Here is a 17115-nt window from a genome sequence, read left to right on the forward strand (position 1 = left end):
GTTTGCACGTTAATGACCAGGCCAATTCGTACAATTCTGACCATGGTCACTTTATGAGGTAATTACTCTGGAAAACTTCAACGGATCCTGCTGATTCAAGTGCTCGCTACTTGAGTTTGCATCGGGTACTCAGAAATGCACCAGGTGCTCAAGTGACATGCTCGAGTCCCCGCCCGCATGTTTCACGGTTATTAGACACCCAAAAAAAAACAATATGCAGGGATCGCTCGTACATGGCAGACAATCCCCGCGAGATTTTTTTGGCTGCATAACAGCTGCAAAACATATGGGCAGGAGACTCGAGCATGTCACTCCAGAACCCGCAATACTCGGTGCATACCCGAGCATCTGATGCAAACTCATGTAGCGAGCACTTGCGCTCAACATTAGTCGCCAGATCGTCGTATTTTTTTTTTTTTCTTTACTTTTGAAAAAAAACAAAAACACCACAATCCTAGCCCTAGCATTTATTTTTTACGCCGTTTCTTGTGCGGTATAAGTGATTAGACCGCTTTATTCTTCGAGTCGTTGCGATTACAGCGATACCAGATTCATATCGGGTTTTTATTATTGAAAGCGGTCACACACTAAAAGATGCTTTTTTTATGCAAAAACTAGTTTTTGCATCGCCATATTTTGAGAGCTATAATTTTTCCGTATTTTGGCCGACAGTCATGTGATGGCATGTTTTTTGTGGGACAAGGTGACATTTTTATTGGTACCATTTTTGGGCATGTAACATTTTTTGATCGCTTTCTATTCAGATTTTTAGGAGGGAGAATAAACAAAAACCAACAATTCTGGAATTGTTTTTTTTTGTTTATTCCGCTCTGCATGTGGTAAAATTGATAAGGCAGCTTTATTCTTCGGGTCAGTATGATTACAGCGATACTACATTTATATTGTTTTTTTATGTTTTGGCGCTTTTACACAATAAAAACTATTTTATACAAAAAAAAAATTTTCTATCGCTTTATTCTGAGAGCTACAACTTTTTTTATTTTTCGGCCGATGGAGCTGTATGGAGGATTGTTTTTTGCGGGACAAGATGTTTTCAGCGGTACCATTTTTATTTGCATTCATCTTTTTAATTGTGTTTTATTGCATTTTTTGTTTGGCGGTATGATGATGAAGCATGGTTTTTTGCTTGTTTTTTTTTTAAGTTTTTTACCATGTTCACTAAAGGGGTTAACTAGTGGGACAGTTTTATAGGACAGGTCGTTCCAGATGAGGCAATACCATATATGGGTATTTTCATTGTTTGTTTTTTTCCACAATAATATTTATTAATGGGTACAATATATATTTTTCTTTTTTTTATTATTTTTTTTCATTTTTTTGCAAATTTTTTTCATATTCTGATTCTTTCTTTACCGTTACACCTTGTCCCACTATGGGACTTTCACATTTTATTTTCAGATCGCCTGTGTAGCAGAGAGCAGCAGCAGCTCCCTGTGCTATGCAGGCTGTCACTGCTGTAGAGGGAGAAGATACTTTGGTCATGCACTGCGCATGACCAATGTATCTTCCTGCTGTCTGGTGACCCGGATGTCCTCATGACGACATCTGGTCGTCATGGCAACATCCGGGAGCCGCGGCAGACCGATCGTTTGTGCTACACGTAGCAGGGCTGGCATTCATAGGAGATCTGCAATGACAGGCACAGGGTCTTCTGCAGACCCCCGGCTGTCATGCCAACCCATCGGCGCCCCATGATCATGTGACAGGGACGCTGATCGGTGGGGTTTGTGACCAGCTTGTGATAAGTGCTATTTAAATGCTGCTGTCAGAGATTGACAGTGGCATTTGACATATTACAGAAGCAAGTGGATAGCGATTTCACCGGCAGTTGTCAGGGGCGCATGAGAGCTGATCAAATTCAGCTGTCATGTGCCAGGAAAGATGCGGGCTCAGCGCCGGAGCTTGTATCAAAGGGGGAGACACGATCTATAACATACCTATACACCATAGGCTCTTGTTTAACCCCTTCACGACCTATTACAGCATCGCCGGCATATAAGTACTGCACCTGCCTACACGCCATGTACGCTGCTATGACACATCCAGAGGTCAAAAGGGTCATTCTTGAATAGATTTTAAGTGAGAAAGGGGTGGTCTTAACTAAGTATAATAAAGCATTTGTGAGCTTTTTTAACGTGGAAAAAAAATATATCACATTAGTAGCACCGCACCCTTATTCCAGGAATTTCTCAACCAGGTGAGCTGATGTTTGCTTCATTGTGTTTTTCGAGCTTTTTTATTACCTGCTGATTCCCAGTCCTTGGCTGCATTCGCACCTCAGTGTTTGCCATATCTTTTTTTTCCCCCATTGACAGCACAAGACTTGTACTATTCTATAAGGCTGTTCACATTTCAGTTTCCTTAGTGATGACTGGAGGTTAGCATTATAAGATACATGGTGCTCTGGTTCACTTTGTACATTTTCACTTGCCCATTAAAACGAGGGGAATCAGTGAACAAAAGACAGTGAACAGACAGAAGTTAGGAACCTCTTTTCGGCTAGTGAAATATATTACAATCCCCCAGGGGAGGATATGTAGAAATTCGTTGGTTTCCCTTACCAATGACTTGACATGCGACTGGACTGACAGATTGTTCCGGCACAGGTTTGCTAGAAGGCCAAGAGATGGCATGGTCAGATCATCTTCAGGGGACTGGCTAGAATACATTATTATAAAAAAAAAAAAAAAAAAAAAAGCGGGTTTACATTCACAGCAAATTATAAATACACATGCTTATTTCTGAGACTGTGCAGTTTGTACAGGAATACTACAAAATGACAGCAGCTTACACAAATATTAACTGCCTTGTACCATTCAGTTATATCACTTTGTTTCAGAATTAATGCATTCTTTAGAGAAAGTATTCTATAAAAAGACAAAAAACAACTACCCATATCAGGGCAGGATCTCCACCCCTGACCAGAACTTCACACCACTGTTCTGAAGTGTTTTCTACAGTGAAGAACAAAGTTTAGGTTTTATTTTCTGAAAAACGAAACTGAGAAGAGATGTTCCTTTCTACTGGCACGCTCGTCAGTCCCCATTAGATTTTGTCTCTCTCAAGCCAAGCAAGCCACCTTTCCTATATTTCAACCCATTGCTGCTGAAGTGGGTAAAGCCCAGAAAGTGGTAGCACAACGTCAAGACAAACAGCTGAAATCGGCGCAGTGTGAATAGGAAGCTTTGCGAGTTCTTTGGTTCAGTGTTTTGATGTATAATTTGACGAGAAATCATAATACATTCCCAAGTGAATAATCATCGGAAATCTCCATAGCATTACAGAAGCAGCATTTGGGACGCATAATTTGAAATCAGTCTAAAAAAATTAAAATATGTAACTCTGGTACATATTTACCCCAAATTAAAGGGGTTTCCTCAAAACTGATCGTTACGATCCAACCAGTGATTGCAAGCTTGCCTAACAAATTGGCCATCTCTGAGAGACTGCAGAAGTGCCCAGTAACCTTGGCAACGAGCTGTCAACAATATAATTAAAAATCAGTCTGATCTTGAGAATGGAGAGGAGATTTAATCAGAGGTAAATTGCAAAGTTGATTGTTTTTACAAGCACTTTGCAATTTTCCCCATTAGTAAAATGAAATAAACCCTTTAGGTTATGGCTACAATTACTGCTTGGATATTATGGAAAATACTGACTGTCTTTGTATAGGGCATTTCAGTTCTAGTACAATGAAGGGTTCATGGACATCTATTTCTCTCCAGGCTAAATGTGCTCCCAATAATCGATAATACAGGTATATATAGTTAAATATTATTTCCTGCACAATTTTTATTTCTACATAAAATGCATTTTGACATATATAAATATACCTGATGAAGACTATTTTATGTTGAAACGCGTTGTATGGTGAAATAAAAATTGTACAGGAAATAATATTTGCCTATATTTACCTGTATTACCGATTATTGGGAGCGCATTTAGCCTGGAGAGAAATCGATATCCATTATATTCCTATGACAACTCTGAATGGGTTCTCAATAGCTACCAGGAACGTGCAGCAGACCAGCAGTGAAGGAAAACTCACTATTGTGATCCTTAAGGATCGATATGCAAGACTGCAAGATCCATAAATAGGCGAGTACAATATTGATTTGTATGCACCCATCTTAGCAAAGCAGCTACATTTAGATCTGTGCGCTCTCGGTTTCTTTCTCCTTTTTCTATGGTGGACAATGAAGGGTTCATGAAGACAATATATTTAGCCATTTAGTGCGGAGACTGGAGAGACCAAAATAACTTAATAAAAAGTTCTGAATAGTTTACTATGGTTAGAACATTTACAATACGTAGGCCTGTCTTTACAGAAAGATTTGGAGTTCATAAAAAAAAAAGCTCTAATATGCCATGAAATTAAGTTACTAATGTCATGTCCACTTAAAATTTTACAACTTTTGTCATAAGGAATAGATTTATAAAAGGAAACAAATTAGAAAGGATACTAGTAAGGCCTCATTCAGACGTCAGTGATATTTCTTGTAAGAAAACTAAAAAGAAGTCTGCATGTCATCAGTGTTTTGGGTTTGATTTTCATCAGTGTATTTGTTATTACCATCAGAGTTTCATCAGTGATTTTTAGAGGAGAGCAGATGGTTTTGCGCAACCCCAGTCCACAATCCAAGCCAGTTTTCTCTCCTGGCCATGGACAGGAGCTGAGCGAGTTTCCTTATCCACCGGGATCCCACGCTCGGCTTATGATTAGCTGGGGTGGAGAGATGTCAGTTGTGCGCTGCAGAGCTGACGTCATGCCAGGCCGATGAATCCAAAGCCATGCCGGGGAATGCAGAAGCTCAGGAAATTTGCGAGCCTCCTGTCCACGGCCAGAGACCACTAACCTGGACTGCGGACAGAGGTTGTGCATAATGATCTGCTCATCTCTAGTTATTTTCACTATTGCCAAAGAAAAAGTTTGGAAAGCTTGTCCTACCCAAAACAATCTTAAAGCACCACTCCAGCGTTTTTTTTTTTTGATTGCAGTGCTGGAGTGGTGTTACTAATGTAAAATCCCTGCACATAATATTATACTCACCATCTGCAGTCTTCAGCTCTTCCCAGCGCCGCTCCTGTCCCACGCTGCCATCTTGCGACTGCATCTTCTGACGGACCGAAAGTCAGAGGTAATGGCCACAAGCTCTCAATGCAAGTCTATGCATAGTTCTCATAGACTTGCATTGCAAAATGACCTCCAGCTTCTTTCATCAAACACTGGAGCGATCCGGCAGGTCGCAAACTGCTAGAGGCCGACTGGAGCAGGTGGATAACAGCACAAGATAGCAGATGATATGTATAAGACTAAGTGCCAGGGCCTTACATTAGTGGCACCATTCCAGTACAGCAATAGAAAAACAAATGCTGGAGTGGTGCTTTAAAAACAGACAGCACATGGACAGTATCCATAGGTTTGCATGAGTAATTTTGAGCTGTAACTCAGAAGAAAAAACAAACATGTTGCCGGGATTATTTTTCTCGGCCATGTGCCTAGCACCATAGATTTTACTGGGTATGTCTCTAATCCGTGAAAGCCACAGACAGAACACATATGTGAAAAACAGACGTCAGAATGAGGCCTAAGTGAGCTATCATTTTATTGTGCATCATATCACTGCCTGAAAAAAATGGAAACAAACGTGTCTGGCTTCACACTATACATCATCAAAACAATAGAATATGTCCGAATAACCTTCGTAGTTGACCTTAATGGCCTTAAGTAGTTAATAATAATATGGTTACTTACATTCTGTTCATCAAAAATGAAATCAATTCCTCTATATTGACACTTGCATGCAAAACTCTTATATTGTAGGTTAATCTTTGCAGAAGCTGGATGCTCTAATAAGAAAATAAATCCATTATTAGCATTGGAGTTTTAGGAAAAATAAAGTAAAAAAATAAAAATTAATCTCTCAAATCATTAAGATGTCATCCAAGTGTAGTCCAATTTACGCAGACAATGGAGAAATTAAGTTGTCATCTGAGAGAATCGGATCACAGTAAACTGGTCTGGTCAGAGCTTGAGCCGCGTGTCATTACCATTATTGGCCCGATTCTCTCGAGGTATTGGACAAAATAATAGAAACATTATCTAAGCAACCAGGCGGCCTGGGGGGGGGGGGCGCTCTATCTGGTGCTCTGCTTACATATTCATCTGTATGGTCTTATGACAGCTCACTGTGCCTCCTATTTTACATAGTGCATCTAGTAGTGCGGGGCTAGGTAAAATAAGAGGCAGGTCAGTGAACGATCAGTGAGCTGTCATAAGAGCATACAGATGAATATAGAAGCAGAGCACCAGATAGAACCCACCCAACAGGCCGTCCCGGAGCACAAGCATATCATTATCTCCAAACTGAAAATAAAGATTACACAAGTACCATGGAAAGGATTTCATCAACCCAGATATTTTAATCAGTGTAATGTCACCCACCTGACAAGTGTACCGATTTCTCAGGAATGAAGGCACTCACTGGCCATGCAATGGTATTGCTGAAGTTGTCTTTAAAAGAGCTACATGTGCTTATAAATTGTTTGTGGGGCGACGTTCTGCTAATAGATTCCCTTTAAGACCCAGTGCAGACTGGTCCTTAAGGGAAATGCATCTACATACAGAAGCTGTTCTGTCATCCAAACTTGGGAGTTTAACAATTTATAAAACAAGACTCTCCAAAGCTAAAATACAGTTTAAAACCCACAAGCACTGTATTCAAATACCTGTAATAGAACAGGGTCATTCAGGATGGCGCTGTATCTATGAACCACTCCAGCCAGCACACTGGTGACATTGTACGAAGTATGAAGAGTGTCTCTGGTGTGAATGTCTGAAGCTATAAAGTCACAGCAAAGAAATATTAGAGAAAATCATTTGTGATAATATTTGGGTTAAACTTACACTTGGGACAACATCATGACAAACTAAGGGGTTACATGTCTTCATCAGGTCTATACGGTAGTTTCAGCTGTTACATTATGGGCTGTTCATAGGCACCACATTGTCTTCTAGAAGTAATGCTTTCAAGGGAATATACCTCAATAATACAACTGTGATGACGCATGCTACAGCGAACCATGTTTATGAGATAATGTTGCCTTAATTGTGATCACAAGACATTTGAGTTCCCCCTACTCCGCTGAATAGGAGGACATCTCTGCTTTCCCACCATTTTAGCCATCAGCTATAATGTGTGGGGCATCTGACAGCTAGTATCTAACTCTTTTGCAGCATTACTACAGGAGAAATTTTATTTACCATGTTCACTATAAGGAAAAAATTACCTGGTAATATGATTCTCCATGTCAGTACAATTTTAGAAAATACAAACATGTATAGGTTTGTTGCTTTTTTTTATTTAAGTGGTGAAAAAAATCAGATATTTGTTTTAAAAAAATAAATTTTGCTTGTGTCACCATTTTACGAGACCTGTAACATTTTCATTTTTGGTTGATGGGGCTGTGTGAGGGCTTTATTTTTGTGCCTTGAGCTGACGTTTTTATTGAAATAATTTCGGAGTAGATACGATGATTTGATTGCCTTTTATTTCATTTTTTTTGCAATGTTGCAGCGTCCGAAAAAACGTAAATCTGAGTTTAGACTTTATTCTCATTAAGTTGTTTACCAATCGGGTTAAGTCATTTCATATTTTTATAGATCAAATTTTTATGAACGTAACGGACACTTTTTTTTTAAACTATATTTAAAGCTGCGTGCCCACTATGCGTTTTTCAAGCGTTTTTGCCACGGAATTATCCGCAGCGAAAACGCTTAGTAATACGTGCCCCATGGTCCCCAATGATAATCCGCATGTGCTGTGGAAATTTTCATTATCATTGTGGAAAAATACGCAGCATGTCCATTATTTTTGCGGACACGCGGCGTAACTGCCGCCATTGACTTGCATTGAATCGCATAATATCCGTATGACTACATGTACACATGTGGATATTAAGCGATTCAATCCAAGGATGGTATCCGGGTCTGGAGAAGAGGAGACTCTCATCCAGACCCGGGTACCATAGTACCTGTTAAAAAAAAGAATTTAAAATAAAAAATATACATTATACTCACCTTCTGATGGCCCCCGGTATCCTCTATGGTGCGTCCTGGCTCCCCGGTAGCTTGCAATGGTGTAAAATAACCTTCCATGACGTCATTTAGTCATGTGACAGGTCACGCGACCGCCGACGTCAGCAGTCGTGTGGCGCCCCTGCGAGTCCAGTCACCACAGAGGTACTGCATCTCAGCCAGAGGTGTGGTACCCCACTCTCAGGTAAGGAGGGAGCACTACCCGGGACCCACACACCCACATCCAACACTACACCACTCCAGACCAGCAGACGGGGCAAGATGCACTTGGTCACGGCTGAGCCCTGTCCCTGGCTGGAGGAGGGGGAACCAAAGGAAAGGGAACCATGTAGTGTGTGTGGGTGGAGGAAGAAGTTTAGGGGAGCACAGACAGAAAGAGTATAAAAGACAGATAGAAACATCTAGAAGGGGGAATCCTGCTCAGGAAAGCAGTGCAGAAGGGTCCATTTTCCTGGCTCCAGTGCTTGGAGCAGGAGTCCAGTGGAGAGTGAGGAGTAGGGCCCAGTGAGACGGGCCCAACAGGAGGAGAGGAGACAGGAGCAGTGGGAAAGGCTCCAGACATAGAGGGTATCCTAGGGGCATGGCGAGTGAGGAGTCCACCCGTGCACCAGAGTTCACGCTGACCGTGGAGGGATCAGGCGGCAGTAGGGGACCGGCCTCAGACTAGTGGAGTACTTTAAGGCTCAGCTAGCAAACCGGAGGTGCGGTATCTCTGTGTGCCGTAGCCACAATTCACACAATCGCTGAAAAGGTGGCCATATAGGACCAAGGGGACAGACCGGACGTCGCCCGACAAGGCCCGCGGCCACAGGCTCAGGGCACTGTGTGTGAGGCGCAGGGCAGGAGGGCGAGAGCCAGCGCAGAGGGAAGACCTGAAGATGTACACAGACAGAGGTCGGTTCAAGTGCACCCAAATTATCAGAGTTGGCTGGATCACTTCCCCGGAGGACACAGGACGACATGGGCGGTTATAATCCGGAAAGTGTAACCTGGAGCAGCTTGACAACTGTGAGTAAATATTTGAAGACTGCACCCCACTGTGTCCTTGCCTAATTGCTGCGCCACCTGCCTTGCATTACACCAGCAACAGCTACAACATCCATCAAATATACTGCCCTGGGGCCTAGCTCTGCCCGTGGAGAGCTGCACTATCTCAGCTGCATCACCATCAGCCCCAGTGGATCTGCACTGCAGCGGCGGCCCCATATAGCCGCATACCATAGGTGGCATCACGAACATTATCCCCAAATCTTAATTCCCCAAATTGACTTTCACTGTTCTTTATTTGACCGCCCTGGGCCACTGCCACCGTGACTACCCCAATACAGGACCGGCCTGGCTACCGAGTACCCCACGGCCCAGGGGGAGCATCAGTCGCGTGACCTGTCACATGACTAAATGACGTCATGGAAGGTCCTATTACACCACCGTGAGACGTACAAGAGACCGGACGCACCGGAGAGAAGACCGCGGGCCATCAGAAGGTGAGTATAATGTTGTTTTTTTTTTTTAAACTATTAACTTGGTCACACTATATAAATCCATGCCGGTTGCATGGATTTATATAGTGTGACCAAGTTGTCAAGCACTTTTCCAAGTGATGCTAAAATCGCTTGGAAAAGCGCTTGATAACCCGCATGTGAAAATGCATGCAAAAACGCTTGACAAACACTTCTACCTGGCAGGAAAAATGCGTGTAAAATCCGTATGCGTTTTTCCTGCCAGGGAGATGAAGAAAAAAAATCAGCAGCATTTCTGCATCATGGGCACTTAGCCTAACGATGCGCAAAAAGTGCAGCACGGTGGCTCAGTGGTTAGCACTGCAGCTTTGCAGCACTGGGGTCCTGGGTTCAAATCCCACCAAGGACAACATCTGCAAGGAGTTAGTATGTTCTCCCCGTGTTTGTGGGTTTCCTCCCTAACTCCAAAGACATACTGATAGGAAATTTAGATTGTGAGCCCCAATGGGGACAGTGCTGATAATGTGTCTGAATTATAAAGGGCTGTGGAAAATGTTGCCACTATATAAACAAACAGATTATTATTATAAAAAGGAGTGATTTTCTCTTATTTTTTTCTCTACATTTTACGATATCTGTTAGTCCCCTTCAGGGACTTGAACCTGTGATTGTCTGATTGCTTGTGCTACAGTGGGTACGGAAAGTATTCAGACCCCTTTAAATTTTTCCCTCTGTTTCATTGCAGCCATTTGGTAAATTCTAAAAAGTTCATTTTTTTCCTCATTATAGTACACTCTGCACCCCATCTTGACTGAAAAAACAAATGTAGAAATTTTTGCAAATTTAGTTAAAAAGAAAAACTGAAACATCACATGGTCATAAGTATTCAGACCCTTTGCTCAGACACTCATATTTAAGTCACATGCTGTCCATTTCCTTGTGATCCTCCTTGAGATGGTTCTACTCCTTCATTGGAGTCCAGCTGTGTTTAATTAAACTGACAGGACTTGATTTGGAAAGGCACACACCTGTCTATATAAGACCTCACAGCTCACAGTGCATGTCAGACCAAATGAGAATCATGAGCTCAAAAGGAACTGCCCAAGAAGCTCCGGGACAGAATTGTGGCAAGGCACAGATCTGGCCAAGGTTACAAAAGAATTTCTGCATTACTCAAGGTTCCTAAAAGCACAGTGGCCTCCATAATCCTTAAATGGAAGATGTTTGGAACCACCAGAAGTCTTCCTAGACCAGGCCGTCCAGCCAAACTGAGCAATCGTGGGAGAAGAGCCTTGGTGAGAGAGGTAAAGAAGAACCCAAAGATCACTGTGGCTGAGCTCCAGAGATACAGTAGGGAGATGGGAGAAAGTGCCACAAAGTCAGCTATCACTGCAGCCCTCCACCAGTCGGGCCTTTATGGCAGAGTGGCCCAACGGAAGCCTCTCCTCAGTGCAAGACATATAAAAGCCCGCATAGAGTTTGCTCAAAAACACATGAAGGACTCTCAGACTATGAGAAATAAGATTCTCTGGTCTGATGAGACGAAGATAGAATTATCACCAGAAAGTTCTAAGCGGTATGTGTGGAGAAAACCAGGCACTGCTCATCACTTGCCCAATACAATCCCAACAGTGAAACATGGTGGTGGCAGCATTATCATGCTATGGTGGTATTTTTCAGCTGCAGGGACAGGATGACTGGTTGCAATTGAAGGAAACATGAATGAGGCCAAGTACAGAGATATGCTGGATGAAAACCTCCTCCAGAGTGCTCTGGACCTCAGACTTGGCTGAAGGTTCACCTTCCAACAAGAGAAGCCATTTTCAGGAGAGACCTGAAAAATGGCTGTCCACCAACGTTCACCATCCAACCTGACGGAACTGGAGAGGATCTGCAAGGAAGTATGGCAGAGGATCCCCAAATCCAGGTGTGAAAAACTTGTTGCATCATTCCCAAGACGACTCATGGCTGTACTAGCACAAAAGGGTGCTTCTACACAATACTGAGCAAAGGGTCTGAATACTTATGACCATGTGATATTTCAGTTTTTCTTTTTTTAATAAATTTGCAAAAATATCTACACTTGTTTTTTTTCAATCAAGATGGGGTGCAGAGTGTACTTTAATGAGGGAAAAAAATGAACTTTTTAGAATTTACCAAATGGCTGCAATGAAACAGAGTGAAAAATTTAAAGGAGTCTGAATACTTTCTGTACCCACTGTATATACAGCAATAGCACAGTACTGCTGTATATAGCAAAAATGACAGTCTCCTATGAACAAAAGCCAAAAGTTGGTCCTCATTGGAGAACCATCACGACAGGCACAGGTATCTTCATCATACTGCTAGCTGTCATAGCAACTCATCGACGCTGAGCGATCGCGTCACAGGGGAATAGAATGATGCAACCCCTGCCGTTGATCTGGAAGTACTTCTGTCAGAGATTGACAGTGGCATTTAACAGCCGCAGGTTGAGCTCCATTCAAAACGCAACCATCAGAGGAAGATGATGCTGAATATCACAGCCATCATCTGCCGGGAAAGATGCATGCTTAGTTACTGAGTCCACATCAAAGTCAGGGAGCCAGGATGTGACGCAACAGTAAGTTATATATGTCGGTTAGGGGTTTAAGGAATAAACCAGTTTTGCCCACTTCCAAATCAGAAGGTAAAAGGGGCCAGTGACATCAAGCGTGCAGATGTCTGCTGCAGGAACTGTGCGCCTGTCCTATTTCATTAGAATAAGACAGTTGCTTGATACTTGTCGCTTGCACATCTGTCAAGATAATAAATGTCCAACTCTGGCCCATGGGTCAAATCTGGCCTGTGACATCAGAACCACCAACCCTATGTGTGGCCCAGCATTCTGCACGGAGGACGGCGTGGGGCCCAGCATTCTGCACGGAGGACGGCGTGGGGCCCAGCATTCTGCACGGAGGACGGCGTGGGGCCCAGCATTCTGCACGGAGGACGGCGTGGGGCCCAGCATTCTGCACGGAGGACGGTGTGGGGCCCAGCATTCTGCACGGAGGACGGTGTGGGGCCCAGCATTCAGCACGGAGGACGGTGTGGGGCCCAGCATTCAGCACGGAGGACGGTGTGGGGCCCAGCATTCAGCACGGAGGACGGTGTGGGGCCCATTATACTGTATGGAGGACGCTGTGGGGCCCATTATACTGTATGGAGGACGCTGTGGGGCCCATTATACTGTATGGAGGACGCTGTGGGGCCCATTATACTGTATACTGGTTGGCCCGCGACTTTGTCCAACTTTTTCATTTTGGCCCTCTCTGTTTGACATCCCTGGTCTAGAGCTAACTATAAAATGTGAGCAGATCACCCCTGACCCCATCACAGGACACTGACAACACCCAAACAGCCGAGGTGAGATCTGGCACACACTGTCCTCCCCAAAGGATCACACAAATTAGGCTGAAAATGTAAAACACAGAAATGACCTCTGTGATCCTAACCAGCTCCCTGACAGCTCTGGGTTACACAGGAGTGCGGTGCTGACTGCCTGTCACATGACTGCGGTGACACCACCATGGCCCAGGTCACCAGGCTGCTGTGTACACAGGGGAGCAGGGAACATTTAGAGGAGCGCACAGAGCAGGGCACGGGGTCTCCTACCCAGACTCGTCAGCAGCTGCACGGTCTTCAGGGTGACGGCAGGGCTGGTGCTGGGGTCCTCCATCAGCTCCACCAGGCTGCTCACACATTCGCCGGGTAACACGTGGCTGGACACGAACAGCTTGTTCAGCTTTAACCCCAGGATGGCCTGTCAGATGGAGAAGCGTTATAGTGAGAGACGCGGCATACACAGACTTCCGTCCCCGGTCACTGTACCTCCAGCTGCCGCTGTAGCGCCGCGCCATTGGCCTCGTTCTTACAGCCCCTGTACTGCGCCACGGCCAGGAGCAGGCTCTTCATGCAGGACAATGGCTCCATGGCGGCCGCTTCCACCAGGCTGGAGCGACCTCCGGGTAACAACACTCGGATGGCTCAAACCTAACTTCGCGCCCTAAACTTTCATGTTACTTTAGGGCAGGGTGTGACGTCAGCTATGGAAGTCGGCAAGGGACAGAAGACCTGAGAAGGCGTATGAGCGCCAGCCGGACAGTGATTTCCTCTGTCGTGATCCGTGCCAACCTATCACACATGCCTTCATTCTGTCGTGTTAATATTGCTATGTAAGTGGTGTTGGAGTGATGTGTAAAAGATTAAATTTTGGAGGTATTATTTAGGGACTTTTGCGCCCCCAAAATGTTCTTGCATTTATAAGGGGGTGACCACAAATGTCCGCTGTATGTCACTATACATAATTGCACAGTTTTGTGCTGCAGTGAGATTTTTCCACACATTGCTGACATGACTGTCTCCATGTGCTTGTCTGCATTGCGGATCTGTGCCTGAGCTGCCGATATATTGCGTGCAATATTCCTGTCCGTAAGTCCTAGTGCACACTGCTCTGCTATAATGTGCGCCTCAGTCTGCACACTGCTCTGCTATAATGTGCGCCTCGGTCTGCATACTGCTCTGCTATCATGTGCGCCTCAGTCTGCACACTGCTCTGCTATAATGTGCGCCTCAGTCTGCACACTGCTCTGCTATAATGTGCGCCTCAGTCTGCACACTGCTCTGCTATAATGTGCGCCTCGGTCTGCATACTGCTCTGCTATCATGTGCTCCTCGGTCTGCACACTGCTCTGTTATAATGTGCGCCTCAGTCTGCACACTGCTCTGTTATAATGTGCGCCTCAGTCTGCACACTGCTCTGCTATAATGTGCGCCTCAGTCTGCACACTGCTCTGCTATAATGTGCGCCTCAGTCTGCACACTGCTCTGCTATAATGTGCGCCTCAGTCTGCACACTGCTCTGCTATAATGTGTGCCTCAGTCTGCACACTGCTCTGCTATAATGTCCGCCTCGGTCTGCACGCTGCTCTACTATACTGTGCGCCTTGGTCTGTACACTGCTCTGCTATAATATGTGCCTCGGTCTGCTCTGCTATAATGTGCTCCTCGGTCTGCACGCTGCTCTGCTATAATGTGCACCTCGGTCTGCACGCTGCTCTGCTATAATGTGCGCCTCGGTCTGCACGCTGCTCTACTATACTGTGCGCCTTGGTCTGTACACTGCTCTGCTATAATATGTGCCTCGGTCTGCTCTGCTATAATGTGCTCCTCGGTCTGCACACTGCTCTGCTATAATGTGCGCCTCGGTCTGCACACTGCTCTGCTATAATGTGCGCCTCGGTCTGCACACTGCTCTGCTATAATGTGCGCCTCGGTCTGCACACTGCTCTGCTATAATGTGCGCCTCAGTCTGCACACTGCTCTGCTATAATGTGCGCCTCGGTCTGCACACTGCTCTGCTATAATGTGCGCCTCGGTCTGCACACTGCTCTGCTATAATGTGCGCCTCGGTCTGTACACTGCTCTGCTATACTGTGCGCCTCGGTCTGCACACTGCTCTGCTATACTGTGCGCCTCGGTCTGTACACTGCTCTGCTATAATGTGTGCCTCGGTCTGCACACTGCTCTACTATACTGTTCTCCTCGGTCTGCACGCTGCACTGCTATAATATGTGCCTTGGTCTGCTCTGCTATTATGTGCTCCTCGGTCTGCACGCTGCTCTGCTATGCTGTGCGCCTCGGTCTGCACACTGCTCTGCTATAATGTGTGCCTTGGTCTGCTCTGCTATAATGTGCTCCTCGGTCTGCACACTGCTCTGCTATAATGTGCGCCTCAGTCTGCACACTGCTCTGCTATAATGTGCGCCTCAGTCTGCACACTGCTCTGCTATAATGTGCGCCTCAGTCTGCACACTGCTCTGCTATAATGTGCGCCTCAGTCTGCACACTGCTCTGCTATAATGTGCGCCTCAGTCTGCACACTGCTCTGCTATAATGTGCGCCTCAGTCTGCACACTGCTCTGCTATAATGTGCGCCTCAGTCTGCACACTGCTCTGCTATAATGTGCGCCTCAGTCTGCACACTGCTCTGTTATAATGTGCGCCTCAGTCTGCACACTGCTCTGCTATAATGTCCGCCTTGGTCTGCACGCTGCTCTGCTATACTGTGCGCCTCGGTCTGTACACTGCTCTGCTATAATGTGTGCCTCGGTCTGCACACTGATCTGCTATACTGTTCTCCTCGGTCTGCACGCTGCACTGCTATAATATGCGCCTCAGTCTGCACACTGCTCTGCTATACTGTGCGCATCGGTCTGCACACTGCACTGCTATAATGTGCGACTCGGACTGCACACTGCTCTGCTATAATGTGCGCCTCGGACTGCACACTGCTCTGCTATAATGTGCGCCTTGGTCTGCACACTGCTCTGCTATAATGTGCGCCTCGGTCTGCACACTGCTCTGCTATAACGTGCGCCTCGGTCTGCACACTGCTCTTCTATAATGTGTGCCTCGGTCTGCACATTGCTTTGCTATAATGTGCTCCTGTGTCTGCACACTGCTGTGGTATAATGTGCACCTTGGTCTGCACACTGCTGTGGTATAATGTGCACCTTGGTCTGCACACTGCTCTGCTATAATGTGCACCTCAGTCTGCACACTGCTCTGCTATAATGTGCTCCTGTGTCTGCACACTGCTCTACTATAATGTGTGCCTCGGTCTGCACACAGCTCTGCTATACTGTGCACCTCAGTCTGCACACTGCTCTGCTATAATGTGCGCCTCGGTCTGCACACTGCTCTTCTATAATGTGATCCTCCGTCTGCACACTGCTCTGCTATACTGTGCGCCTCGGACTGCACACTGCTCTGCTATAATGTGCGCCTTGGTCTGCACACTGCTTTGCTATAATATGTGCCTCTGTCTGCTCTGCTATAATGTGCGCCTCGGTGCTATAATGTGCGCCTCGGACTGCACACTGCTCTGCTATAATGTGCGCCTTGGTCTGCACACTGCTTTGCTATAATATGTGCCTCTGTCTGTTCTGCTATAATGTGCGCCTCGGTCTGCACACTGCTCTGCTATAATGTGCTCCTCGGTCTTCACGCTGCTCTGCTATAATGTGCGCCTCATGTTGCATGCTGCACTGCTATAATGTGACAGAAGGAGCTGTTGAACCAGTGCCTAAATAATGTCGCTCTATCCTTTGGGTGCTCCTGGATGCCATCCTACAGGTGTTGGGAGGTGGCAGAAGAGCCACTACCTTGGTACATGTCATAATGGTAGTTATTGCGATATTGTAGGATATCTGAGGTGCGTCCATAATAATTATTAAGACGTCCGTGTTTGTCACCCATGTGCTGTACGTTGTTTTTTTTTCCTCTTACACATAGTCTATAGGGCTATTTAAATATTCCCTTTTTTCCTGTGGAACGATAAACTCCATAAAATAATGGAATAATGTCCGGATCTGGTCGGTAATATGGATAGAACCTGTCTATTCAGATGAATGAGCCCTCAAAATACATTCTGATGGCATCTGTGCTATCTGTTTTTCACAGATCACTTGTTAGGAGAAAAATTGATGTCATGCGGATTGTAATGGTCACACAGAG

General features: G+C 45.2%; 1 protein-coding gene across 1 annotated transcript in view; it reads right to left on the reverse strand.

The window, feature by feature from the left end:
* The window catches only part of CIP2A (cellular inhibitor of PP2A), a 58277-nt gene extending 44616 nt beyond the window's left edge, over positions 1 to 13661 (reverse strand). Inside the window, exons 1-5 of the mRNA XM_073664609.1 lie at positions 13429 to 13661; positions 13213 to 13360; positions 6751 to 6863; positions 5777 to 5871; positions 2583 to 2679 (exon numbers count right to left, since the gene is read on the reverse strand). Of these exons, the coding sequence (XP_073520710.1) occupies positions 2583 to 2679; positions 5777 to 5871; positions 6751 to 6863; positions 13213 to 13360; positions 13429 to 13530 (555 nt within the window). The 5' untranslated portion in view covers positions 13531 to 13661. The remainder of the gene's footprint in view (positions 1 to 2582; positions 2680 to 5776; positions 5872 to 6750; positions 6864 to 13212; positions 13361 to 13428) is intronic.
* Between the last annotated feature and the right edge of the window lie 3454 nt (positions 13662 to 17115).

Source organism: Phyllobates terribilis, unplaced genomic scaffold (genome assembly GCF_046119375.1).
Source record: "Phyllobates terribilis strain yellow unplaced genomic scaffold, ASM4611937v1 Scaffold_2__4_contigs__length_985480577, whole genome shotgun sequence".
Lineage (NCBI taxonomy): Eukaryota > Metazoa > Chordata > Amphibia > Anura > Dendrobatidae > Phyllobates > Phyllobates terribilis.